Genomic DNA, 27,260 nt, shown 5'->3' on the forward strand with positions numbered 1-27,260 from the left:
GTGAGGCCAAGGGGCCCGAGAGCCCGGGAGTAAGGGGCGAGAGGTGCAAACGATTCCAGCATTGCATCCTCCGCGTGCAGTCTCGCGCTCTGCGCATCCCAGACACGGCGCCTTCTGTTACAGGTCTTGGTCGTTCCCCAGATTTTTCTCTTTGCACGCGAAATTTTTTAGTATTAAAAACCAGCATTTGCCATGCTCAAGGATAAAGGAGGGAGTTGATTTAGGCACTTGTTCGGTTTGGGTTTGATGCAGAAGTAACATGATGTGACTTCAGTTTCCACATGACCCCTCTGGCTGCAATGTCCAGGACATAGTGGCTCGGGAAGAGCGCCGTCACAGTAGTCCAGACGCTGGGTGCCAGTGGTTTGGGGGTGGTTAGAAGTGAGATGCTGGTGGCAGTGGAGGTGTTAAGAAGCAATTGGGTTCTGGGCACGAAAGAAGACAAATGTAATGAAAAATCCATGGGAAGAAGATAAAATCAGCATAAATAATAAATAACAGTGAAAATGAACTACAACTAACCTCAGAGAAGGAACTAAACTTTCTAATCATTCTTCTTCAATTTGTTCAGTCTTGCGGGTTCAAAACGGAGATTGTAATCTCTCGCAAGAGCTCCTCCCAGCACTCTTCTTCCAAACTCAGCAAACTGAACTGCTTTCTGACAGTTGCACAGGCCAACAGCCTTGGAACATTCTTGATGCTCCCCTTTGACCAGTCAGCACAGTTTTCAAAAACATATCGAGAATCCTACAACTTGCCACCAGCATACCCATCACAGTGGTCCAAGCTATCCCAGATCACTGTAGCAGCCTCTGACTCAAAGGGTCTGAACTGGAGGCAGTTTTGCTCCATGGGATAGCAGGCAAAAATGAGACAGTTTTGGATTTTACAACAGATGGGGGCAGTGGGGGGGAGGGAGCCAGGGGTGCCACCTGCATTTAGTGGTGAGAGGTCAAGGAGGCCACTCAATATCCTACAACGCACAGGACAGACCCTCACAACAGAGAATTATCCCACCCGAATGTCCACTGTATGAGGATGAAAAAGGCAGCGTGCTCCCACTTCTGCCTTTAACCCTTTCCTGGCCAAGTCTGTTTTCAGTGTATCAGCCAAGACTGTCACACCAAAACTTAAATCTTGTTGCTTCTTGGTTAAATCCCAAACCTTACGATGATCTGGCTCCTTCATTTCTTGCCGCTGTCCCCTTTGTTCACTCTGCTACAGCTACACTAGACTTATTTCTGCTTCCTGGATAACCCTGTCTCATTCTGCCTCGGGGGCTTGGCACTCACTGTTCGGTTCACCTGGAATGCTCTTCTCCCAGAAAGCTGCAGGTTTACTCCATACTCTCTGCTTTAGATGTGGTGATGTGTGACCCACACATCCCCTTGTAAGACTGATTGAATTATTCTTCCAGGTGCTGACAGCCCTTTCTTGGATTTATCCTTCTTGGAATTCTCATCGTCCAAGGTCAATCCTCTTTTTCTGGGCAAAAAAGCATTCGAGATCTGGTCAGTGTATCCATATCCTTCAATCCAACCTGAAAATTCCAAAGGATCATCCCAGCTTCACAGTGTCCTGTCAGGGGAGAGGGTGTTAGCTGAGGCTCCGTTGTGATGGTACCCCAGCCTGGCTACTTCCTCTGTCCAATGCTGATTCTCTCTCTTCCCCAATAGGTGGTGATCTTGAGAGCAGTTCCTAATAAATTTCTTCCATGTTCGTCTCTGTCTTACAGTCTGCTTCCTTGGAGACACAGCCTGTGGCAAACTCTTTTAGCTTTTCACTCAGTGCTACCCTCTCAGAGAATCCATCCCTTCTGACCCTAACCAAGATCACCTGGAATCTGGCTGTTGTTTTGCTAGTTGGGGAGCATTTGAGAACTCCTGAAAGCACAGTTTCAGAGAAGCTGTAGGTAAGCAGGGTTCCAGCTGCAGGGACTGGCAGAGTCAGAGGGACACAGGCAACCCAAAGTATACTCAGGGCCTCTCTCCTGTCTTGTGTAACTAGCACCTGGCAGGAGGGACTGTGTTCCTTGGCACATTCCAGTTTCTCCCTGGTGATGGGCAGCTCTGCTCTGATCCAGCTTCTCCATCCCCCCACCAAGAACGTTGTCCTGGGAGATCAGAGGTGGTGCCCCACTCAGGACTAAACACGCAGAGTAATCCTGGAGCCAGAGAAGGAACTCTGAATAAATCGTGTTTTTTTCCAGGGCTCCATACCAACAACTGTTTATAGCATCCATCACACAGAGCAATCTTAAGTGTTGGCAAGACATCAGATTGAAGAGAGCCTTATCTTTCATGGGCGCTTCTTAATTAGAACCTAAAACCTTTTAAGACCCACTCAATCACATTCAAGGTCACTCTCTCCAGCACTGAGCATCAAGTCTAGAAGAGATCAAAACAACCATTCACTCAGGGCAGCCCTAATTGACTGTGGCATCTGGTAGTTTTATTACTCTGTAATAAGGTTACTTATGCACTTTCTTGAGTTCTTTAATCACTATACACATAGATTCCCATCTGTTTTTTTTTACCGTATTCTACCACCAGCATTTGCCTGAAGATCTTGGAACGTCTTGCGTCACAGGACATGCACATGTGGTCCTAACTGGGATTTCTGTGAGCTGGAAAGGCAACTATTGATGCCACTCACCTCCAGGGACTTGTTAACGGGCTTCTGTCTGCCAGGTCAACAGAAACGTGGCCTAGGAAACAGGCGTTTTGCTTGGAAGGCAGCCTTGCTAGGAGCCTTTGGGATTCTTGCCAAGGATATAGAACCAGCAGTATTTCATGGCTGCTACAGGTGTGCCTCCAGACCTTTGACCCACAGGATCTCTGGCATTATGCTGCAAAATCCCAGCGTCCGTCCCACCAGGAGGTGGCTGAATCTCAGATTCACTGGTTGGGAGCAGTCTCTCCCCAGTGAGGTGCTCCTGCGGAAGCGGAAGCACACAGAGGTTAGGGGTCTTGGAAAGGGCCAGGTGACTGGATAGCGGCTGCGCGGCATCCTGAACTTCACTTAGAGCTTTCTTCTCACTTAGCTCTCCTGATACCCGTGGCTGGCCTACTTGGGCGGGCGGGAAGGGGTGGGGGTGGGGGACCCTAGGGCATTCATTTCACCTGGCATAGTCCTTGCTCCACCAGTCAGAAGAGGCCAGAATGCTAATTTTCAAGGCAGGGTGCCAGCCACAAATGGAATTAGCCTTGGGCAGGAAAGCCAAATACTGCGATGGTCCGTCCCACCCATTTCTCAGATCTGCCCACGACGTGGAGAGATGAGGTGATCTGTACACGTGGGTCGCTGAATGGTGTCAGCTTAGTTATCTGGTGTGGCTTCCCCACCGCCGGGCTTTTTCCAAAATGCAATGGCTTGAATAGTCTCTCACAAACAGCCGTCCCTATACCTAAGGTGCGCAAACGCCGGGCACCCCGAAGCAGTGGGTGCGTCTGACGCTGGCTGGAGAGAGGGGGGACAGAGGCGAGGCCTAGCCCCGTGCACTCTTGGGTTAGGGTCCGAGGCGGCGCCGGGGGGAGAGCAAGACAGCCGACCCCGCGGGGGCCCGGAGCAGTAGAGAGGGTGGCCTCCCGCCTCCTAGAGGCGCCAGCCCGCTCGTCCGCTCTGCCCGCTCCGCGTCTCTATGGCGGCCCCAACGGCCGTCCGGGGCGCAGAGCGCGATGAACGAGGGCGCGGACGACGGCGGCGGCGCCGGAGGCGCGGCGCGGTCCCCAGGGTGCGGCCCCGAAGGGGATGGGTTTGTCCCGTCTGCGCTGGGAACCCGAGAGCAGTGAGTGTGGCGCGGGGCAGGAGAGGGTGAGCGTGGCTGTCTGGCCCGGGCCCCGGGAGGCGGGACGGAGGCATGGAACCCTGACGTGGTGATGGTGGTGGTGGGGGTCCCGGAAGATGGAGAGAGCCTGAGGGGGGCGGGATGGGTGGAAGCCGCAAGGGCCACCTTGGGAGAGAGTCAGGGGGACCTTAGGGACGGAGTCCGGAGGGCCGCATGTGAACAGGCCTTTCAAAGACTTTGACGTCTAAGGGGCCCTTGGGGTGCGGGGCGGGCCTTAGAGGTCCTGGGTGGGCGTTTTTAGGGAGTCTTAAGCTTTTGGGGGTAGGCTTGAGGAGAGGATGGTGGTGGAGAAGACTGTTGAGAGCCCATTGGACTGCAAGGAGATCCAACCAGTCCATCCTGAAGGAGATCAGTCCTGGGTGTTCACTGGAAAGGCTGATGCTGAAGCTGAAACTCCATTACTTTGGCCACCTGATGAGAATAACTGACTCACTGGAAAAGACCCTGATGCTGGGAAAGATTGAAGGCGGGAGGAGAAGGGGACGACAGAGGATGAGATGGTTGGATGGCATCACCGACTCGATGGACATGAGTTTGAGCCACCTCCGGGAATTGGTGATGGACAGGGAGGCCTGGCCTGCTGAGGTTCATGGGGTTGCAAAGAGTCGGACACGACTGAGCGACTGAACTGAACTGAGAAAAGGGAAAGAGCGTGGGTCTGACAAGTAGGGCTGGTGGGCAAGGGCAGGAGGCCCGGCGACAGTTGCCCGGTTTAGGGACCTGAGAAGGTTCAGTGGAAGAGGGCAGGGAGGTGGAAACTAGGAGGGGTGGGAGTCGGGGATGGTCTAAGGAGGGAGCGAGGAGACACTGGGCATCTTGGGGTAGGAGAAAGCGATCTGACCTAAGCAGACGCTCAGGAACCATTTAGTGGGTTAGTAGATGGATGAATGAGTGACCGTGGGGAAGGGTAAGGATGAGAGGTAACTGGGAGGTAGACCAGGGATTCTAGAGACAGGAAGTAGGAAGAGGCAGCCAACGATGGGGGAGGAGTCCTTAAAAGGAGTAAGAGTAAGTTTTAAACTTAAAGCTAACTTTTAAGCGGAGCTTATCTTTAATGAATTCCATTGTGAGTAATCACCTCACTGGTAGAAAATACTCCCATCTCTACATTTGAGACTGAAATGTACTGTAATGACACTGCCTGTACAGTTTTGGACTTGTGTTTGGAACTTAGGGATCCTTGGATGGATACTCCTTTGTATTTTTTAAGCTAAAACATAACACCGTTTTTATTGTTAGGCATTGTTGTGAGTGCTTTGCATGTATACATTTACTCTCGTTCTTTTAACACGAGGATATTAAGAGATTGAACTATGTGTACTTACCAACACTAATAATGTTTTAATTTCTGTCATAACTATCCCGGTAATGTATGAGAAATATACATTGAATTCATAATACAGTTTAATTCAATAATTTGGTTTGCATTTGATTATTTATATAGTTGGGATGCTGTCTATAAGAGAGAACTGCAAACTTTCCAAGAATACGGAGATACAGGAGAAATCTGGTGAGTTAGGGAAAACAGTGGGATTATGATCCAGAAGGTTATGTAGGTGTGTGTTAATGGCCTAGGTATAAATTTGATGACAGTCTTAGGAAATAACCCTGATTCTGTAATTGTCCTTTTTCAATAAGCAATGCAGTTTTGAGCCAACAACATGTACAAATGTTAATGCTGATGTAGAGAAATGTTGATAAGTAACATATCAACCTTATCCATTCTGTTCTATTCTTGGGGGTGTTTCCTCCTTAATAATAGAGATGAAGATTAAGTTTACAGATAGTATTTCTTACTTTCAAAAAAAAACCTTAATTGAGCGTATTGAATAAGCTGTGTATGTGGGGTATAGCTGTAACCTTTGTTCTCTAGCCCTTGGTAGTTTGACTGGCTGATTCTCTGTTTCTAATAGGTTTGGAGAAGAGAGTATGACTCGACTAATAAGGTGGATGCAGAAACACAAGATTCCATTGGATGCTTCAGTGCTTGATATTGGAACCGGAAATGGTGTTTTCTTGGTTGAACTTGTTGGTACTATTAATATTCATGTGTTAGAGCCAAATTTAAAAATGAAATTAGGAAAAAAAACCCTTGCAATTAGGGATGCTCTAATCTAACAGTCTAATCCAGCAGTCTAAAGTAGTAAAGCTGTCATGCCACTTAGTTTGAGAGTCACATAGCATGAAAGGAGACTGTATGGGTTGTGAGAAAGCACTAAATGAGAAAAACGGGGGATCTGAGTTCTAGTCTTGATCCTTCTTGCTATAGTCTTGACCTTGAACAAGCTCTTTTTTCTTTTCTCAGCTTTAGTTCTTTCTTAAAGATTTTACCTAGGTGATCTCTATGGGTTTCTTCTAGCTCAAAACTCTGGAAATCTGTATGTATTGCAATATAAAAGGAAGATGATTTTTTGCACTTCCAGTAGAACATATCCCTCTTCTCAGGTGAGCACATGGTTTGAAGGGTGTTGTGCATATGGTTTGCAAAGAGCATTTTGTCCATGGAACTAAGTTTTGGTGCAGGGTCTGCTCCTAGCTAAACTGTAGCTGTTATATGCCTGTAGTGCCAAGTGCTATGGAGGAAGTGTAAGACAGGCTTCATCTTTGATAGTTTTACTGTTTTAGTTTGTAAGGATATATACGTAACAGTCAAATGTACTAAGTGACTGCTACCTGCCAAGCCTTGTGCTGAGCACTGGAAATATGAAAATTTAGACCTTGGTGCTTGAGTTATTCACAGTACAGTATAAACTGACATAGACATAAATAACTGATGCTATAGCTTGATCTGTACAATAATATATATGCTGAGTGTAGGGAAGGGAGTGATTAAAGGGAGTGATTTGGGGAAGAGGGAAGAGAAAGGGTCTTAGAGGAGCTAATATCCAAGATTGGTGGAAATTTTGTTGAGTGTGAGTAGAGTATAAAGAGGGCAAGAATTTTAAGAAGTGGAAACAGTATTTAAAGGTATGAAGGTTTGAAACAGCGTAACAAGTTCTGGCCCTCTTAATTTGGTAAATTAGATTATAAAGTGTGTTGTGGGATAGACAGAACAGAGGATTAGATTAAAAGTAGGAGCCATATCATATGCCATGCATAAGAGCTTAGATTTTGCTTTTAGGCTTTAGGGAGCCATTCAGATGTTTGAAGCCATGAAATATGATTAGAAAAAAATTGTAATAATTGTTTTTGAAATGTTTGGGTGTCACATATGTACATTAAAGTGTGCAAACCAAACGAGTGTGACTCAGTGCATTATCACAGTGAACAGACCTATCACTAATCAAGATGTAGGATATTACAGACCCTAGAAACCCCCCCTGAATTCCCTACTGATCCTCTCAGAGTTATTCCTCCTTCCTCTCTAAAGGTTATCACAGGGGTTTTAACATCATAGATTAATTTGCCTGTTTTGGATATATAAATGCAAGCCTCCAGTGTGTTCTTTCCAGGGTCTTTTGCTCAGCATTCTGTGAGAGTCACTCAGCTTGTTGCTCGTAGCAGTTGATTCATTTTTGCTGCTGTATGTGATTCTTTGTACGATTATATCACAGTGTTACTTATTCATTCTATTGTTTACCTGTAGATTCTTTTGGATTTTAGTAGCTTACATGTAGAGGCTAATGATTTATCCTTTGAGACTGATAGTTTAACTATAGGTTCTTTTACAGACTGAAAGACTAACACACACACACATATAATTATGCAAACTGTAAATAATGGTAGTTTTAATCTTTCCTTTCCAATCCTTTGTAATTTGCCCCCCTTGTTACACTGTTGGGATCTTTGGGAGAATGTTAAAAATTAGTGGTGACAGAAGACACCCTTGTCTTTTTTTGCCCTTTTCAGAGAAAACATTTGGTGTTTCACTGTTAGGTATGATGTATCTTATAAGCTAGTTTTGTAGATAACTCTGTTATCAGACCAAAGTTTCCTCCTATTTCTCCTTTGCTAAGTATGTGTGTGTGTTGTTATTGATTAAATGTTTTTCCTGTATCTATTGAGATAATCATGTGAATTTTTTCCTGTATTCTGTTCATGTTAAATGTGTTTGGAGAATAAACCCAACTGATATATAATAGGTCAGTTTGAGAAGGATTTACATCTTTATAATGTTGAGTCTCTGAATCCATGGACATGATGAATTCGTCCATTTATTTAGTTCTTAATTTTCTCAGTAGTGCCTTGTTGTTTTTTCTGTAGAGATCTTATATAGTTTTCTTTGATTGACTCCTAGTTTTTTTGTTGTTGTAATTGCTGTTGTTATGCTTTTAAAATTTCATTTTCTAATAGTTTATTGCTATTATGTATAAGTACAAGAGATTTTTATATTGATCTTGTATCCAGTGATTCACAAACTATTCATTCCAATAGTTTATAGATTCTTTTTTAAAATTAAAAAAATTTAAACTTTTTATTTTATATTGGAGTAAAGTTTCAGGTGTACAGCAAAGTGATTCAGTTATACATATACATATATGTATTCTTTTTCAAATTCTTTTCCCATTTAGCCTGTTACATAATATTGAGTAGAGTTCCCATAGGGATACAGTAGGTCCTATAGATTCTTGTGGATTTTCTATAAAGACTGTAATGTCATGTGTAAATAATAGTGGTATTTCTTCTGTTCCATTCTTAATATTTTATTTATTAAAATGCTCTGTACTCTTCAGGTCAATGTTGAATAGAAATCATGAAGGCAGATGGCCCTCTAACACTGCCTGTTGTAAGAGGAAAGCTTCTAATATTTCACTGTTATATATGATATTAGCACTAGGCTTTTCTAGATATTCATTGGAATTGATGATGTTCCTTTATATTCTAGATTGTTAAGAGTTTTTAATCTTAATGGATAGTGCACTTGATCTTTTGCTTTCTTTGATATTCATTGATGTGATCAGATGATTTTTTTTCTTGATTTTGTCTGAATTGAATTGATTGATTTTGGTGGAGGCTCCTCAGTTTTTTTTAAATTGACAATTTTATTGAGATAATTTTAGTGGTTGATTGATTTTAAAACAAACTTCCATTCCTGAAGTAAACCATGTTTGGTCATGGTATATTATCCTTTTCATATAATGTTGGATTTGATTTGGTAGTATTTTACTTAGGAATTATATAGTGTCCTGTTAGTCACTCAGTCATGTCGGACTCTTTGCAACCCCATGGACTGCAGCCCACCAGGCACCTCTGTACATAGGATTTTCCAGGCAAGGATACTGGAGTGGTTTGCCATTTCCTTCTCCAGCAGATCTTCCCAAGCTAGGGATTGAACCCAGATCTCTTGCACTGCAGGCAGATTGTATATAGCTTTATAAGAGAGATTAACCAGTAATTTTTCTTATTTGGAATTTTAATGTAAGGTTTTTTTTAAATCAAGGTTATGCTGCTCTAAAAAAATGAGATGAGAATTGTCTTTATTTTTTTCAGACGATTTTTTAAGATTGGCTTTGTTTCTTAGATGTTTGAAAGAATTCATGGTGACATACTATGGATGCTATCTTGACTAATGTAGCTTTTCAGTGAATCTTAAAGTTGCGTAGTGTGATTCTTTCAACTGTATTCTTTTTCAAATGTTGTTTTGTCTGTTCTTGTTCCTTTACATTTCCAAATGAATTTAAGAATTAATTTGTAAACATCTACAAAAGAATCCATGCTGAAAATTTGGTTTAAATTGAGCTGAATCTATTATTTGAGGAGACTCGACATCTTGGAGAAGGAAATGGCAACCCACTCCAGTATTCTTGCCTGGAGAATTCCATGCACAGGGTAGCCTGGTGGGCTACAGTCCATGGGGTTGCAAAGAGTTAGACACAACTGAGCAACTAACACACACGACATCTTTATTATCTTGAGTCTTCTAATTCATGAACATGGTATGTCTCTTCATTTATTAGATCTTCCTTGATTTCTTTAATCAGCATTGTTTAGTTTTCAGCATACAGATCTGTACATATTTTTTAGACTTATACCTGTGTATTTGTGTGTGTGTGTGTGTGTGTGTGTGTGTGGAGTATTTAAAGTGGTATTCGTTTTTGAAATTCAGTTTCCAGTTGTTTATTGCTAGAAATATGAATGATTTTTGTTTGTTTCCCTTGTGTCCTTTAATCTTGCATTTTATTAGTTCTAGAAGTTTTTTGGTGGATTTTCTGAGATTTTCTATATAGACAGTCATGTTAATTTTGAATAGGGTAAGTTTATTTCATTCTTTGCAATGTGTATGCCTTTCTTTTTTTCCTGCCTGCTGACACTACATAGGTCTTCCAGTACACATATAGCCTAAGACTGGTGATGGTGCATTTCTGCCTTGTTCCCATCCTAGGTGGAATGTCTTCCGTTTTCCACCATTAAGTAAGTATGTTAGCTGCAGGGTCTTACTAGATACATACTCTTTATCATATTGAAGAAGTTCCCTTGTGTTTCTAGGATGACTGTTGAATTTTGTAAAAAAAAAGTAGAATGAAATAATTTTTCTGCATCAGTGAATATAATCACGAGGTTTATTTTTTTCCTTAGACTATTAATACAGTGGGTTGTATTGATTTTCATATATTGAACCAGTGCTGAACTCGTGCAGTATGCTTCATTTGGTCATGATATATAATTCTGTTTCTGTGTTGCTAGACTCAGTTTGTTAACATTGTGTTGAGAACTTTTGCGTCTGCATTCTTGAGGGATATTTGTCTGCAGTTTCCCTCTGTCCTAAAGTGCCCATATCTGGTTTTTGCTTCAGGGTATCCCTGGCCTTATGAAAAGAACGGAACGCATTGTCTCCTTTTTTAATTGTTACCTCCTGCGAAGAGTTGACTCTTGGGAAAAGACTTTGATGTTGGGAGGGATTGGGGGCAGGAGAAGAAGGGGACGACTGAGGATGAGATGGCTGGATGGCATCACTGACTCGATGGACGTGAGTCTGAGTGAACTCTGGGAGTTGGTGATGGACAGGGAGGCCTGGCGTGGTGCGATTCATGGGGTCGCAAAGAGTCGGACACGACTGAGCGACTGAACTGAACTGAACTGAAGATACCGTGAAGCACTTGTGTCTCTTCTTGAGTGTTTGGTAGAATTCACAGTTAAACCATTTAACCTGGAGATTGCTTTACTAAAGGTTTAAAGTATGAATTAAATTTAATAGTCACAGTCCTATTTAGGTTATTTTATTTCATTTGAGAGAGTTTGCATGGTTTGCAGTTTTTGAGGAATTAGTGCATTTTGAATTTGTGTGTATAGAGTTCTGCATTGTATTCTCGTTATCCTTTTAATATCTGTGGGATATGTATTGATAGGGCTTTGTTCATTCCTAATATCAGTTACTCTGTCTTCTCTTTTTTTTTGGATGATGATGCTAGAAATTAATTTTTTCCTGTCTTTGATAAAACTTGGCTTTTTTTCCATTGACCTTGTTTTTATGTTTTCAGTTTCAATGAGTTTTGCTCTTAATTTTATTATTTTTTCATTCTTATTGCTTTCAATTTATTCTTGCTCTTTTTTCTAGCTTCTTAAAGTAGAAGCTTTAGATTTTTGATATTAGATTTTCCTTTTCTGACATAAACATTTAATGATATAAATGCTAAAAATTTTCCTATAGGCGCTCCTGCACCGTACAGACTTTGATATGCTTTATTTTTCTTTTCTTTTTCTGGCTGTGCCATGTGTCTTGTGGGATTTTTGTTCCTTGACCAGGGATTGAACCCAAGCCCCTGGCAATAAAAGCACAGAGTCCCTAACCACCGGACCACCAGGGAATTCTCTAATTTCCTCTTTGATCCATGGATTATTTAGAACTTTGTTCTTTAATTTCCAGTTGTTGGGGATTTTTCTTTTTGTTCAGTCAGTTCAGTTGCTCAGTCGTGTCCGACTCTTTGCGACCTCATGAATCGCAGCACGCCAGGCCTCCCTGTCCATCACCAACTCCCGGAGTTCACTCAAACTCATGTCCATCGAGTCGGTGATGCCATCCAGCCATCTCATCCTCTGTGTCCCCTTCTCCTCCTCTCCCCAATCCCTCCCAGCATCAGAGTCTTTTCCAGTGAGTCAACTGTTCACATGAGGTGGCCAAAGTGCTGGAGTTTCAGCTTTAGCATCATTCCTTCCAATGAACACCCAGGACTAATCTCCTTTAGGATGGGCTGGTTGGAGCTCCTTGCAGTCCAAGGGACTCTCAAGAGTCTTCTCCAACACCACAGTTCAAAAGCATCAATTATTTGGCGCTCAGCTTTCTTCACAGTCCAACTGTCACATCCATACATGACTACTGGAAAAACCATAGCCTTGACTAGATGGACCTTTGTTGGCAAAGTAATAGCTCTGCTTTTTAATATGTTATCTAGGTTGGTCATCGGAGAAGGCAATGGCACCCCACTCCAGTACTCTTGCCTGGAAAATCCCATGGATGGAGGAGCCTGGTGGGCTGCAGTCCATGGGGTTGCTGAGGGTCAGGCACGACTGAGCGACTTCACTTTTACTTTTCACTTTCATGCATTGGAGAAGGAAATGGCAACCCACTCCAGTGTTTTTGCTTGGAGAATCCCAGGGACGGGGGAGCCTGGTGGGCTGCCATCTATGGGGTCGCACAGAGTCAGACATGACCGAAGTGACTTAGCAGCAGCAACAGCAGGTTGGTCATAATTTTGCTTCCAAGGAGTAAGAGTCTTTTAATTTCATGGCTGCAGTCACCATCAGCAGTGATTTTGGAGCCCCCCAAAATAAAGTCTGACACTGTTTCCACTGTTTCCCCATCTATTTCCCATGAAGTGATGGGACCAGATGCCATGATCTTCGTTTTCTGAATGTTGAGCTTTAAGCCAACTTTTTCGCTCTCCTCTTTCACTTTCATCAAGAGGCTTTTTAGTTCCTCTTCACTTTCTGCCATAAGGGTGGTGTCATCTGCATATCTGAGGCTATTGATATTTCTCCCGGCAATCTTGATTCCAGCTTGTGTTTGTTCCAGTCCAGCGTTTCTCATGATGTACTCTGCATAGAAGTTAAATAAGCAGGGTGACAATATACAGCCTTGACGTACTCCTTTTCCTATTTATTAGATTATGTCAGTGAACATACTTTGTATGATTTAAGTTCTTTTAAATGTGTTTTATTATCCAGGGTATAATCCATCTTGGTGTATGTTTCATATGCACTTGAAAAAAAAAATGTATGTTCTGCTGTTACCTGATACAGTGTGTTGACTAGATTTATGGTGTTTGATGGTGGTGGTATTCAATTCTATACCTTTACTGATTTTCTATTATTTCTATTAATTATGGATATAGTAATGTTGAAGTGTCTATCTGACCAAACTGGTAAATTTGTCTGTGTTAATTTTTATTTCTGTTTATTTTTTGCTACATGTGTTTTCAAACTCTGTTCAGAGTATACACACTTAGGATTGTATGTTTGTTTTGATTAATTGACCTGTTTATGACTGTATAATGTTCCTCTTTAACATTGGTAGTTTTTACTTTGAATTTTAGTTTTAATGCTAATAATAAAGCTTTTTTTCAGCTTAAAATTGAGATATAATCTGCATACCATAAAATCTACCCCTTTAAAGTGGTTTTCAGTACATTCACAAATTTGTGCAACCATCACCACTGTTTTAATTCCTGAAGATTTTCATCACCCCAAGGAGAAGCCCTGTATTCATTATCATTCACTCCTTATTGCCCACTCCTTTTAGTCCTTGGCAACCACTGATCTACATTTTGTCCCTGTGGATTTGTCTGTTTTGGACATTTCCTGTAAATGGAGCCATCAGTCTGTGGTCTTTTGTGTCTGGCTTCTCTCATTTAACATACTGTTCTCAAAGTTCATCCATATGGTAGCATGTATCAATACTATATTCCTCTTCTTGCCCAGTTAATAGTCTGTTGTATGAATTTACCACATTTTATTTATCTACTTGCCAATTCATGGACACTTCAGTTGCTTCTGTTTTTTTGGCTATTATGAAAAATGCTGCTGTGAAAATTTGTTTATGTTTTTGTGTGGACATACGTTTTTATTTCTCTTGGGTATATAACCAGGTCCATATGGTTACTCTATATTTAACCTTTTGAGAAATTGCTTGACTGTTTCCACAGTGGCTATATCTTTATACATTTCCACGAGCACTGTATGTGAGTTCTATTTTTTCCATATTCTCACCAGAACTTTTTAGTATGTGTCCTTTTGATTATAGCCATGCTTGTGGGTGTGAAGTTCAACATTTTTATATTAGTTTTTGCGTGATATATCTTTTCCTATTCTTTCGTTTTAACGAGCCTGTGTCATTATATTTGAAGTGAGTTTCTTGTAGCCAGCATATAGTCGGGTCTTTTTTTGTTTTTAATCTTTTCTGAATTTCTATCCTTTAACTGGTGTATTTGGAACATTTACATTTAGAGTTAGGTCTGCCATTTTTATTATTTTTTTCTTTGTTACCTGTGTTTTTCATTCTTCCTTTCTGCTTTCCTGCTTATTTTGGTTAATTTGACCATTTTTTAGTATTCCATTTTAATTAGATATATCTATATAAATGTCTTTGTATAGTTTCTTTAGTGGTTGCTCTAAGGATTTGACTATATCTCTGGCTTTTTTAGTGGTTGCTGTGGGTCGGGAAGATCCCCTGGGGAAAGAAATGGCAACCCATGTCAGTATTCTTGCCTGGGAAATCCCATGGACAGAGAAGCCTGGCAGGCTACAGTCCATGGGATTGTGAAAGAGTTAGACACGACTTAGTGACTAAACAATATTTAATGTGTTTTGAGCTTTTTTAGTACAGATTATAATATACATTATTTACACAATCTTCTTAGAATCAATGCTTTACCATTTCAGGTGGAATGTAGAAAACCTTACAACATTTGAGCTTTTTAATCTTCCCTCCTTTATGTTGTAGTTTTCTTAAATATTATCGTTATATATGTTGAAAATCCTGTTGGATAATCTTGTAATTATCCTTTGTATTCTCCTTTCAAAGGAGAATAATAGTTAATAGTAGTTGTTAAATAAGTAAAGATACTTTTGCAGTTTTTTCTTCATTCCTGATCTTCTGAGTGTGTCTGTTTGTTCTGGAATTAATATTGTTTACTTTCTGTCTAAAGAACTTTCTTCAGGGATGATTTTTAGAGTAGCTTTGCTGGCTAGAAGTTTTCTTAGTGTTCCTTCATCTGAGAATATCATTTCACCTTCATTCTTGAGGGATGTTTTTGCTTAATACAGAATTCTGAATTAATTGTTCTTTCCGCACTTAAAAAATGTTGTGTCACTTCTTTCTGACCTCCGTAGCTTGTTTTTTTTTTTTTTTTTTTGACTATTATTAAATTTATTTGGCTGTACTGGGTCTTCGTTGTGGCCCACAGGATCTTTGATCTTCCTTGTGGCGTGCAAGATCTTTCGTTGCTGTGTGTGGGATCTAGTTTCCTGACCAGGGAGATGGAACCCAGGCCTCCTGCATTGGGAGCATGTAGTGTTAGCCACTGGACTACCAGGGAGGTCCCCGAACCTCCACGGTTTTTATGAAGAATCTGCAGTTGTCTGAATTGCTGTGTTGTTGTAAGTAATGCATCATTTTTCTGAATGCTTTCAAGGTTTTTTCCATTCTCTTATAGTTTTTAGCAGTTTAATTATGATGTACCATGGCTTAGATTTCTTTCTGCTTATCCTATTTGGAGTTCACTGAGCTTTTTGAATCTAAGAACTTATGTCTTTTGTCAAATTTGGGATATTTTCAGGCTCTATGTGTTCAAAATTTTTTTCCCCTCAATAACATTCTTTCCTTTTGAGAGTCTGTAACTATCAGTTAGGCCTCTTTGTATTTGTTGTCCCACAGGTCCCTGAAGCACTGTTCATTTTTTGCCAATTAGTTTTCTGTCTGTGGATGAGATTTGATAACTAGCATTGATGTGTCTTCAAGTTCATTGACTTTTCTTCTGTTATTTCCATTCTGCTGTTGAGTCCACATTTTGCAGTTGGTTGATAGTCTTTAAGGCTCTTTTAAATTCTCTGTATTGTTTGTTTATCTAACTTGGTGATTTATTTATTGTAGAAGGTAGTTTATTAATTCCAATGATTTTCCATGGTGTGGACTTTCTAATTGCATCTTTATAGTACCATTCAAACATATTTTCTGTCCCCTGTGTATTCTGTAGGTTGGGAGTTAGATCCAGAATAAGGGTCAGCAAACTATATAGTTTATGAGTCAAATCTAGGATTCCCTGTTTTTATAAGGATTTCTTAGAATACAGCTATATTCATTTATTTACGTATTATCTATAGTTGTTTATGTGCTACAGTAGTAGAGTTGAGTAGGTGTGACAGGGACTGTGTGAGTGGCCAAGCCTCAAATATTTATGCTCTGTTCCTTTAAAGAAAAGGTTTGTTTACCCCTGATCCACAGATTTTTATCAAATTCAGTTTTTAAACAAGTAAATTTAATAGGTGGTTCTGTAATGTTTGGTTTCCTGTATTTTTGTGATGTTAACAGTCATTGCTCACATTTGGTGCTCTTTTCAGTGATCGCCTGCCTTTCTGATGGAGATGTATACGTGTGTGTGTGTACACACACACACGCGGTTTTTGCTGGGTGTGTTATTTTGGATTGGCGTTTCCTTTCACTGTTCCTGGCTTTCCTTGTTTGGCTTTTGTCAGCTATCGGTCTTACTGTTAGTCTTCAGAAGGTGATCTGTCGTACTGTATCTCCCACCCCACTCCCTACAGGATTTTAAGATTTTTCTGTTTTCTTTCATCAGATATATTATACTATTTGTATATAATATAAATTATATATTGTGTCAGATATATATTATTCTGTATTATCTTTGTTTTTATCATGCCTTGAGTTTATAGTGCTTCTTGAATCTGTGGCTTCAGATATGTTGTCAGAATTAGGAAATTCTCAGTCATATGTCATTTTCTCTTCTGCCCTATTTTCATTTCCTCCTTTTCTAAGACTATTATATATATTTAGATCTTAATACTCTGTGCCATATCATATCTTTTATGTTCTTTCCTATTGTTAATTTCCCATCCTTCTGTCATTCTGTGCTTAACAGTGGTATTTTCTTCTGACCTTTCTTCCACTTCAGTATTTTTTGTGTTTGTGTCCAGTGTGCCATCAAGCCCACCCTTGAATTTCTTAATTTAATTATTTCATTTAAAAATTTTCTTATTTGTATTGGTTCTTTGTTACAGGTTTCAGTTCTGTTACACTTCCCCGGATTGTCATTTATTTCAGTGTTTTAAGGATTTGTTTCATCCTTTTTTGTTTTTTGCTTTTGACTGTGGCATGTGGGATCTTAGTTCCCCTACCAGGGCTTCCCCCTGCAGTGGATGTGCAGAGTCTTAACCACTGTACTGATAGGGAAGTTGCATTAAGTATCTGTTTCTGATCATTCTTTTATTTGAATCTCCTTTGGGCCTTTTCCTAATATAAGTTTTTCCCTCTTAGTCTTTGGTCATTTATTATTCCCTTGAATGTCTGTTTATTTCTCACTGAGTGCCAGAAACTGAATGTGAAAAATGTTGCGATAGTTTGAGAATGAATGTTCTAGGAACTTAAAATGTCTGTGTATGCTTCTTATACAGTTTAAGGGAAGAGTAAACAAGTGTGGAGAAGCAGGAACTAGTTAGAGTCAATTGACAGAATCATCCTGCATTCTAGGTCTGATAGAGAAAGAAATGAGGGAAACGGGGAGAAAACGAAGCTGTTACACAATGTGGATTCAGATCACTAAAAGGATAGGAGGTTGGCATCAAAGAAGGGATATTAGATTATTTTTTTGATATTAGATCTTAAGACTGAAAATAAAAGTGATCAAAGAGAAAAAAAGTGCTCTGTGGAAAATAATTGTTGGGTTGAGTTTAGACTAGGAATCAGTCACTTAGGGTTGAAAAGTCTAGGTAAGTCTTAAATGACTGGTAAAGAGCAGGAAGAGAATTTCAGGCTACACTTGACTTTGCAACTTCTTTTCTTCTTCAGATTTCCTTTGAAATTGCCTTTAGCCTGAATGGTCTGATAGTGTTCAGCACAGTTAGGGCTGAAGACCAGAGGCCATCATGCTTCTGCTCTTAGGCTCCTCACGTTCGCACCCTTACATGGGTTAGTGTGGATCGCAGGCTTCGTTTCAAAACTCTCGAGTTCACTGAGCTTTCTTTACCTCTTTGGGGGTATTAATACCTGCCCAGTATACCACAGGTTTTTTGTAAAGGTCTCCTGGAATGTGTGAACTATTTTAAAAATGAAAAATACTGTCCAAATGGAAGGTGGTTAATAATCCCATGGTTGGTGGAGAACTATGTGATTTATAATTGCACTCAAGGAAAAATTTTAAAAGAAAGGACTTATTACATATGTATTTAATTTATTTATGTAACTTAATTGTGTTAAGAAAAATTTATGACAGATTTATGTGTGAATTGGAGCATATCAGCATTGGAAATTAATACTACCTTTTTCTGTTTAGGACAGAAATACACATATATTCTCATTGTCTTTGAGAAAATGAATTTCTTATGAAAAAGAAATCAAATATTATAAAAGCAAATAAATTGTCATATTATATGAGTTTAAACTTTTAGTTTCTATTTAGATTCTATAATAAAATTTAAACATGTTATACTATTAGAGGGTATATGTCATTTGATATATTAATGAAACAATCTGGGTCCTAACAGAACAGTATAACTCATAGGTAAAACAATATTTAAAATTTTAGAAAACTAAAGTATAAAATTATCTGTCTCCAGGCAAAATTTGGTTTCTCTGATGTTACTGGAATTGATTATTCTCCGTCTGCAATACAGCTTTCTCAAAATATTATAGAAAAAGAAGGTTTATCTAACATTAAGTTGAAGGTAACTATTATTTATATTGCTGTCATTGTTATTTTTATTTATAATAAGTTATAAAGTTTAAATGTTTCTGATGTGTATTAATTTGCTGACATCCTTAAACTCATAAATTAAGGATCAATCATAAATAATCCAAAATGATAACTTTTTAAAGTAACAGTATTAAAATTTTCAGTCTAGTCAGTTTGGGGAAGTTATTTTCTCCTCTTCCTCTTGTGTTCAAGTATGTTTATTTTGCCTTTCTGTCTCTCTTTTTTTTGCAAATACACATGAATAATAGCTAACTTTGGATTAACCAGATCAAAAATTTGTAAATGCATAAAGTGGTATAATGCCCCAAAGATTACTTATTTTGCCCTCTGATCTGTGAGGAGATGATGACACTTGAATTTACATTTTTATCCCGGCTTCTCCTCTGAACTCCAGAATTATAGAAACGCTGCATATTCTATAGTTCCACTTAGATAGCTAATAGCCTATTAATTAGTCCGAAATGAAACTCTTCGTTTCTCCCTTAGCCTTCTCACTCACTCCCATCCCCATCCCACTCTTTCCTTTTTATTCAATAACCAGGAATTCCCTGGTGGTCCAGTGGTTAGGACTTAATGCTCTCCTGGTTCAGTCCCTGATTAGGAAACTAAGATCTCAAAAGCAGTGAGGTGCTGCTGAAAAAATAATCCTAGAAACAATTTTGTTGGTTTTACCTTTAGAATATTTGAGAAAATGTGTCATTCCGTGATATTTCCACTGTTGCCTCCTAGATCCAAGCCACCGTCAGTGGCCTCTTAGCCTTCCCATTTCTACTCTTGCCACTGCTGTCCATTACCACAGGGCAGCCAGAGTTATTTTTTATATATATATATATATATATATATATAATTAAATTTATTTTTAATTGAAGGATAATTGCTTTACAATATTGTGTTGGTTTCAGCCAGACATCAGCATGAATCAGCCCTAGGTATACATATGTTCATTGCCACTTGAACATCCCTCCCACCTCCCTCCCCATCCCACCACTCTAGGTTGTTACAGAGCCCCAGTTCTGAGTTATTTTTTTAAAATGTAAATCAGCCTCCAAGCACTTGTCCATTGCATTTAGTACGGAATCTGAACCCCTACCCAGCCTTACAGAGCCTCTTGGTTTTTACCCCTTTGCTTCTTTATCACCAACACTCTAGTCATTCTGACTTTCTTTCTGCTCCTGATATGCTTCAGCCTTGTTTTTCTCCAATCTATATTCCTGCTGCTCTCTGCCTAGAATGTTCTTGCCCCAGATCTTAGTTTGTTTGGCTCATTCTCATCATTCTGATCTCTTCTCAAATATCACCTTCTTAAAGAGGTCTTGCCTGACTACTTTTCCAAAACATTTCTCTTCCTAGTCACTCACTGTCTTTATTTTTCTCTTCATAGCACTTTATCTGAAATAATTTGGTTATTTATTGTTTGCCTCCTTTTAGAGAATATGAGATATATTCTCATACAGAGATCTTTTGTTTTGTTTGCAGTTATAGTCCCAGGGCCTGAAATGTTCCTACATGTCATAGGTGTCTATGAACTATCTGTTGTATGCATGAATACTTTTATACGGGCATTTAGGATAGAAACTTCTCCAGACTTGACTCTTATGAGTGGTAGTCATTATTTTGCCTCAGGTGTAATGATGTGGGATGGGAGTGGGAAACCTATGTTTGAGTGTATGAAAACATACAATACACATTTTAAGATCAAACAATAATGAAGTTTTAGATAATATACCATTTATAATTATTTTGTTTATATAAATAATCACAAACTGCTTTATTTTCCAAAGTAGCTTTTCAGAATTAATTTTGTTGGCAAATTATTTTGAATATTTTATGAAGTTGAGGCAGATCACTATTCTAGATGCTTCTGAAGTATCAGTAAGTTATTGAAAATGAATGAGATGAATGATACATGACTTTCAAAATCTGAAATGCATGGTATTTGAAAAGTTAGGTAATTGCAGTTTAAACCGTCCTTTAATTTCTTAAGCTTTATACTATTTGTTGTAGTTGCTTTGTAAGCTGCTGAGTCAAGGCAATACAACTTTTGATTTACCATGTTTACTTTAGGTCAGACAGCTAGTAATATCAGCTAAAAATCATCACATTTCCAGTGACCTATTTGAATTCCAGATTTTTTTTTTGTCATTTAAAAAAATATGTCAAATATTCTGCTTTTCAACAGAAATAACTTTTTCATACACTGGGCTTGTGAGCTCCATTGTGTGCTGGTATTATTAGGCAGTACACCTGGCTTTGATTTGTTTCCAAATTTGTAGAGATTTGGAATGTCCAGGAAACACTGTCAGTCTTGCTTACTAATCTTAGCTTTAATGATCTTGGAATGAAGCACATAAAAGTTAGCTGTAAAGTTGAAAATATGTTTATTATATGTAAAATGCCAATGTAATTAATTGCTCCTTTTATCTATCACTTTTTACAGATTGTTACTTAAATTCAGTAAAGATTGTGTGTGGATTGTTTCACATAGATATTGATTTTTAATATAGGTAGAAGACTTTTTGAACCCTTCCACAAAGTTGTCTGGATTTCATATTTGTATTGACAAAGGGACTTTTGATGCCATAAGCCTTAATCCTGACAATGCAATTGAGAAGCGGAAACAGTATGTGGAATCTCTCTCCAGAGTGTTGAAAGTGAAAGGCTTTTTTCTAATAACCTCATGTAATTGGACCAAGGAAGAGTTGCTGGATGAATTCAGTGAAGGTACATGGCTGTGTGTTGTTTAACTGTGTTCTTGCCTCGTGTTGAATGCACTCAAATAGGTTTTTTTCTTGGTGTTACAGTGTTTTACTTTTGTGTTTGTGGGAGTTGCCTGCTTTTCTTCTTTGTTAATAACCATGGCAGTGCTTTTAACTGTTTATTCAAAGAACAAAGAAGTAATATTGGTTGAGATCCAGAGTCCTTTGTAAAATTTTCCAAGAAATTCTGACAGTTAAGTACTAAAATTTATAAGCCTGTAAAAATTAAGTTCTTTATTTAAGCTGTATAATCTCTTGTTTAGAGAATCAAAACAAAAACAGCACATATATTGTGCTTCTGAATTCAGTGCACTGATACACCAGTAATTAGTAATAATGGTAATAATGCAGATGGTATTAGTGTTTTTTAAAGTCTTATATGGTGAGAGTTTTAATTCTGTGGATACTAGTGCTCATTTAGGTGTTTAGGATTTATCTTCTTGTTTCAGTGTATATTCTTTTTTTTGACATTGCATAGAAGCAAAACATAGGAATTTAGAAGAATTACTGCGTATTAATTCTTGAGCAAATCTCTACTTTTTTGCAAGATTTTGGTGCCAAGACAGGGATTTTTTTTTTTTTTTCCCCTCCCGATTAGCAAAGTATAATTAGTACTGTGTCTACTAAATGGGAATCTTGTGAGAATCTTTAATCCATACGCAAGTACTTTGAGCTTTGGCAGACTGTTCCTTGCATGGTTGAAGGATTATTTCACCTGTCACTTACTCATGCAGTACACAGGCCTTTCTGGAAAGTACCTTGAGACTCTATAGCTAGATGTTTGCTTGGTTTTTCCTTACACTCCTTTTCAGGTTAGTGTTAAGGGTTTTTTTTTAAGGAATGGGAAGAATTTTCAGGATGGAGTATTAATAAGTGACATGGTACTAAATTTGTGGTTCAATTTTGAACTTCAGTTGTCACAAGCTAACTGGAAATGGATCTATAACTACGTTGCATGTGCTTCATCTCAGAGTTTGTTTTCCGTTTGGTAGCGAGGGAATCGGCAGTAGGAGGGAGAACATGGAACACACGTCCTTCTGTGTGCACTCGATGGCTGGGCAGGTTATATAATGTAAAACTCGATGTGTTTGAAGCTTGAAATGTGAGCTTGAGGCTTCATTACCGCTGCCTCTGGAAAACAAGAATGATGTGATTTATTGTCTTTTATTTCATGTCATTAATTTTATTATCTTCTATGTTAGATTTGTTTCCTTTAGAACTGTTGAGGCCCTGTACCAATAGTCTTTTTTCCTGGAGCTTGACAGTTTTAATAAATGCTCAGCGTTACACTGTGTAGGGCAAGTTCCTTTCCTGGTTTTTAAATACAGGTGTTCTCTTTTACCCTTGAAACCACCAGACAAAAACATATTTGTCTGTCTTTGATAATGAGGAACAGACTTTAGCCTGGTAAAGAGTGCTTAAAAATCTGTCTTTGAGAACTACTAAGTAAATTGTTTAGCTTATGTTCAGTTTCAGAACTTAATGCAGAATTTAAATAAGTGAAATGTTGCCACAGGAAATGTTAAAGAAATAATTATATACACTGGAAACATTTTTCTTCTCTTAGAAAATGGTTTTGGAGTTAGACACAGGGCACTGCCACACGTCGCTGCCGAGGGGCTTCTCACTGGGGTTTAAGATTGGCTTCTGTGCTCCCTTTTGCACAGAATCAAGCTTGCTTCGCTAATTTTTTCAGGTTCTCTGCTTCTTTCCTAATTTGAAATGTAAATGTTCGTAAATCTGTTGAAATGAATTTTTCCTTTATAGCCCTATTATATAAATATTTGGTGGTGGTATTTGTTTTGGTTAAGATTGCTTAATCATTTGCCAGACACTATGATATTCTAATTTGATGTCCAAGGAACTTGACTTTCTTACAACTAGGGAATTAAAAAAAACTCGGAAAGGTTGTTGTCTTACAACAAAAGTAACCCAGATTCATTATGAAAAAATTTGAAAATATCAGTAACCCCAACACATAGGTATATAGATTAAAACAATTAAAATTAATTATCTCTGGTATACAGCCACTTTTAACACTTTGATGTATTATCTACTGAAATATAACAGCTTAAATTCTATAGTGTTAGTCCAGGAAGTTAAGATTAGTTCTGGAAAATTTACACAGACAGCTCCATTTTCTTTTGAAAATTTTTATTATGAAGTATTTGAAACACTTACAGAATTTCAGAAAACAGATAGGGGCGTGTCCACATGTTTCCACCACAGTGGCTCTATTTTTTAGCATTAAAATGTATTATTTAAAAGGCCTGACCTTCTTTGGGAAAGTTTTCTTATGGTTAGTTGTTTTTTTTTAACAGTTAGTTATTAATTAGCATTTTAATATCTAGTTATTTATTAAGATTTGGTGAACTTTGGTTAAGAATATGAACTATGAAGAAAAGTATAAAAAACCAATTAATACAATAGTGTATATCCTTTTAAGCATCTTTTTCTGTTTACAAGAGTTATTTGAACCTTAGCTCAGGCATGGAATGGAAACTTAGAAAATACAGACATCTCCTTCCCCAAAAGAAAAAAAAGATTCTCCCAAACTGCTAGTCCCATCATGAGAGAAAACCATGGTAAACTGCCACCCACCCTTATTTGTCTTATTTTTTAAAAAAAGAATAATAACATTAAATTTCCATTTTGTTTTATAGTTTAGGAGAACACCACATTATCTTATTTTGATCTTCACAAAATCACTGACAGTTAGGTAGGGCAGTGATACCTGTAACCTCCTTGTGTAGAAATTGAGAATTCTGGGTGAGGTAGATTGACCTTAACCTAATAACCTGCCATCTGGTAAGTGGTGGAGGTGGGACTTGAACCAGAATGTTTGAATCCACGATAAGTAGGGAAAAAAAAGAGTCACCCTGCACTGCTTTGGCAGTTACTATGTCCTTGTCTTCCCAAGTTGGGTTCAGTTTGGGTCTGGATCCTGGGTTCCGAACCGCTTTTTTACTGTTGTAAACTATATCTGACATCGAGTTTGCCACTCAGCCTTTTTCAGCTTGCAGCTCTGTGGCCCTAAGTGCATGCTCATTGTTGTGCAGGCATCACCCCGTCACCCCCATCCCTCTCCAGAACTTTGTCATTTTTATTTCCTCATTATTTAACTTTTCTGTGTTAAAGTGCTTTTATATATCTGATATGGATTAATTGAATTATATGTAGAAAGCACTCAAAACAGTACTTGATGCATGCTAAGACCTCAACACATGATAAGCTGCCTACAACTGGATGGTAAAGGAGGCTGATGGAGCTGCAGGGTTTGCGTGCTTCATGATAATAGCGCATGTGTGCTTAGCCACTCAGTCGTGTTAAAATCTTTGTGACCCCATGGACTGTACCCACCAGGCTTCTCTGTCTGTGAGATTTCCTAGCCAAGAATACTGGAGCGAGTTGCCATTGCCTCCTTCAGGGGATCTTCCCAATCCAGGGATTGAACCCTCGTCTCCTGTATCTCCTGCATTGCAAGCAGATTCTTTACTTGCTGAGCCATTGAGGAAAGCTCTGTGCATGAAGGGATGATGAAAAGGAAGTGGAGGAAATGAGGGATGGGTGGAAAGCTTCTTTTCTGCAGTTTAATTTTGTCTGTTGCTTGTTGATTTCAGTGTTTTGGAGTGTATGTACATATACACATAGAGTAGAATTGAAAATCATAAAGTGAGCTTTAGTCACAATTCAGTTTGGAATCATGTAGTTTTATGAAAGGTTTGAAGGTACTTTGTTAATACAAACATCCCTTCACTGTGGGAGTCAGTCCCTAATGAAAGTGTTTTAACTTTGGCAGGATTTGAACTTTTCGAAGAGCTGCCCACACCCAAGTTCAGCTTTGGAGGCCGATCTGGAAACAGTGTAGCCGCGTTGGTTTTCCAAAAAACATGAGGCTTTTCACTGGACAGACTCAGTGTCTTTTTAAGAAGCTCTACATCAAAGTAAACCTGACACAGAAATTGCAAGTGCAAGTAAATGTTTAGTAAGTACACAGGATGCACATTTTAAGGAGAAATAATGGGTTGATTAAAAAAAAAAATCATGAGCATGTAAGTGGTTGGGTTTTAGAGATCAACCAAGACTAATTTAAAATTTTTCTTTTGTATTTGAGACATAAATATTTCTCTTTCAGATTAAAAAAATAATTCCTGTAACTGCTGAACAGCTAAAACTTTAAAGCAGTAAATGAATTTACGGAAAGCTTGTATCCTTGATTTTTGCACCTCGGTAAAGGTGAATTGAATATAGTTATTTATGAAGATTTGATCAAGCTATTCCAGGGTCAGAATAATAAGCCAAATGACTTTCTTACTTTTTTATTGGACTATTATAAAACATAGTGTGATATTTTGGGTTGAATGGTGATTTTTTTTTAAATGCTTTAATATCTGAGAAAATGTCTCAGCCCTTACGTGTGTAATTAAAATCAGATAAATGTATCAGTTGATCAAGAAATACTTACTGAACTTTTTTTTTTGGCTGATGGTTTTCTGTACACTGTGACGGACAAACAGTCGGAGGAAAGACAACTGAGAGACGCGGTTAGCTGCTGGCACTGTGTTTGGCTGCGTTATCTTACTGAGTCGTTGAATTCCCTCAGTATTTTCTACAGGCACACATTTCTTATTCCTGTTTCTGCACATCAGACAGCTAGTACAGGATGGAGCCAGGGCTCCTGTCTGGGTCTGCCTCTAACACCTGTCTCTAGTAGTGTGGTTCCCAGGTCTAAGTCTCTGCCGTTACGGCCTTTACAGTTCATTAGGGGAACCAGGGCTGGTACACCGAAAATTCTGTCAGAGAAGTTGGGCAGTTATTTTTAGTGGCTCTGCAGCTCCTTGTTAGTGACTGTTGGTTGGTGGACTGTGAGAATAGTGATTCATCCATCATTAATTTTCACTGACTCGCTACTTGTCTTACAAGACTTGCTAATCAAGAACTGAATTATGTCATTCTTCTGTCAAAGGTGGTGTAAGTTTTATATATATATACATCCTCAGGGCTCTAGGGACAAGATGTTCTAGTTAGGCACTGATCAGCAAGAGAAACAGTTTATTTGTGATCGTTTTTTAAAAAATAAGTTTTATTAATCCTCACTGCCATTTTGTCTGTGGGCTGATGTTTTAATATTGGAGTCATAATACATGGTTCTTAAAAAATGATAATAGTTTTTATGATTTGCAGCTTTTGGGTCCTGCTGGGTTATAAAACAAACAGAATTTTTGTTTGTTTAGCAAATGCTTTTCCAGTACTGAACAAGTCTAGCATTACATCCTTTTTCTTTTCATTTTTGTCTGGAGGGAGACAAGGGGAGGAGAAGAGTAGTTTGGTTTAGATCAACATTAATCAATCATTAAGATAACTATCTGCCTTGTACCAGATAACTGAAGACATTTCCATAAACTTTCAACACAAATAACACTTTTGGAAAAGCTTTAATTTTTAACATGAAAAAGTGAGAAATAAAATTTTGTTATTAAAAATTAAATTTTAATTTTTAAAATATATGTGAAATTAAAATTTAAAATTTTTAATTAGAAAAATTAAGATATATGTGATTTAAACATATAAAATTAATTGTGTTGATGTTATAAACTAGACTCAGGATCTTAAACCATAGAAACAGTGTTATGTAATTTATTGAGGTGATTGTTTTTGTTGTTTTTTTGAGGTCTTTGTTGTTTTCTAGGTTAATATTTCTTGATTTTAAATACCATATTAGTGTGTAGGTACTGTTTTAGAATTCTGAGTTAAGTTTATGCTACTGTGAAGCATCAGTGGAGCAAAACAGGCTTT

General features: G+C 38.5%; 2 protein-coding genes across 7 annotated transcripts in view; both read left to right on the plus strand.

Annotated features, from left to right (window-relative positions):
* METTL10 (methyltransferase like 10) lies at window positions 3,623-25,937 on the plus strand. Of its 6 annotated transcripts, none has more exons than XM_018041182.1 (7): window positions 3,623-3,813; window positions 5,292-5,357; window positions 5,761-5,879; window positions 6,207-6,292; window positions 18,572-18,679; window positions 21,213-21,429; window positions 25,264-25,937. In XM_018041182.1, the coding sequence occupies exons 1-7, from the start codon at window positions 3,641-3,643 to the stop codon at window positions 25,356-25,358; spliced, it is 864 nt and encodes a 287-aa protein (XP_017896671.1). In that variant the 5' UTR covers window positions 3,623-3,640; the 3' UTR covers window positions 25,359-25,937. The 6 variants fall into 6 exon arrangements, with proteins under 6 accessions (XP_017896671.1, XP_017896673.1, XP_017896674.1 ...); XM_018041183.1 differs by having other exon boundaries at window positions 3,627-3,787; XM_018041184.1 differs by lacking the exon at window positions 6,207-6,292 and having other exon boundaries at window positions 5,761-5,875.
* FAM53B (family with sequence similarity 53 member B) overlaps window positions 25,383-27,260 on the plus strand; it is a 126,951-nt gene continuing 125,073 nt past the window's right edge. Inside the window, exon 1 of the mRNA XM_018041181.1 lies at window positions 25,383-25,449. The gene's annotated coding sequence lies outside the window, so the exon portion shown is untranslated. The remainder of the gene's footprint in view (window positions 25,450-27,260) is intronic.

The sequence above is a fragment of the Capra hircus genome, chromosome 26 (genome assembly GCF_001704415.2).
Source record: "Capra hircus breed San Clemente chromosome 26, ASM170441v1, whole genome shotgun sequence".
Taxonomy (NCBI): domain Eukaryota; kingdom Metazoa; phylum Chordata; class Mammalia; order Artiodactyla; family Bovidae; genus Capra; species Capra hircus.

Coding starts and splice junctions, on each gene's coding strand:
- METTL10 (XM_018041182.1), top strand. CDS start 3,641: ATGGCGGCCCCAACGGCCGTCCGGGGCGCAGAGCGCGATGAACGAGGG. Junction 3,814..5,291: donor GTGGCGCGGGGCAGGAGAGG/GTGAGCGTGGCT, acceptor TTATTTATATAG/TTGGGATGCTGTCTATAAGA. Junction 6,293..18,571: donor GAACATATCCCTCTTCTCAG/GTGAGCACATGG, acceptor ATCTGTCTCCAG/GCAAAATTTGGTTTCTCTGA.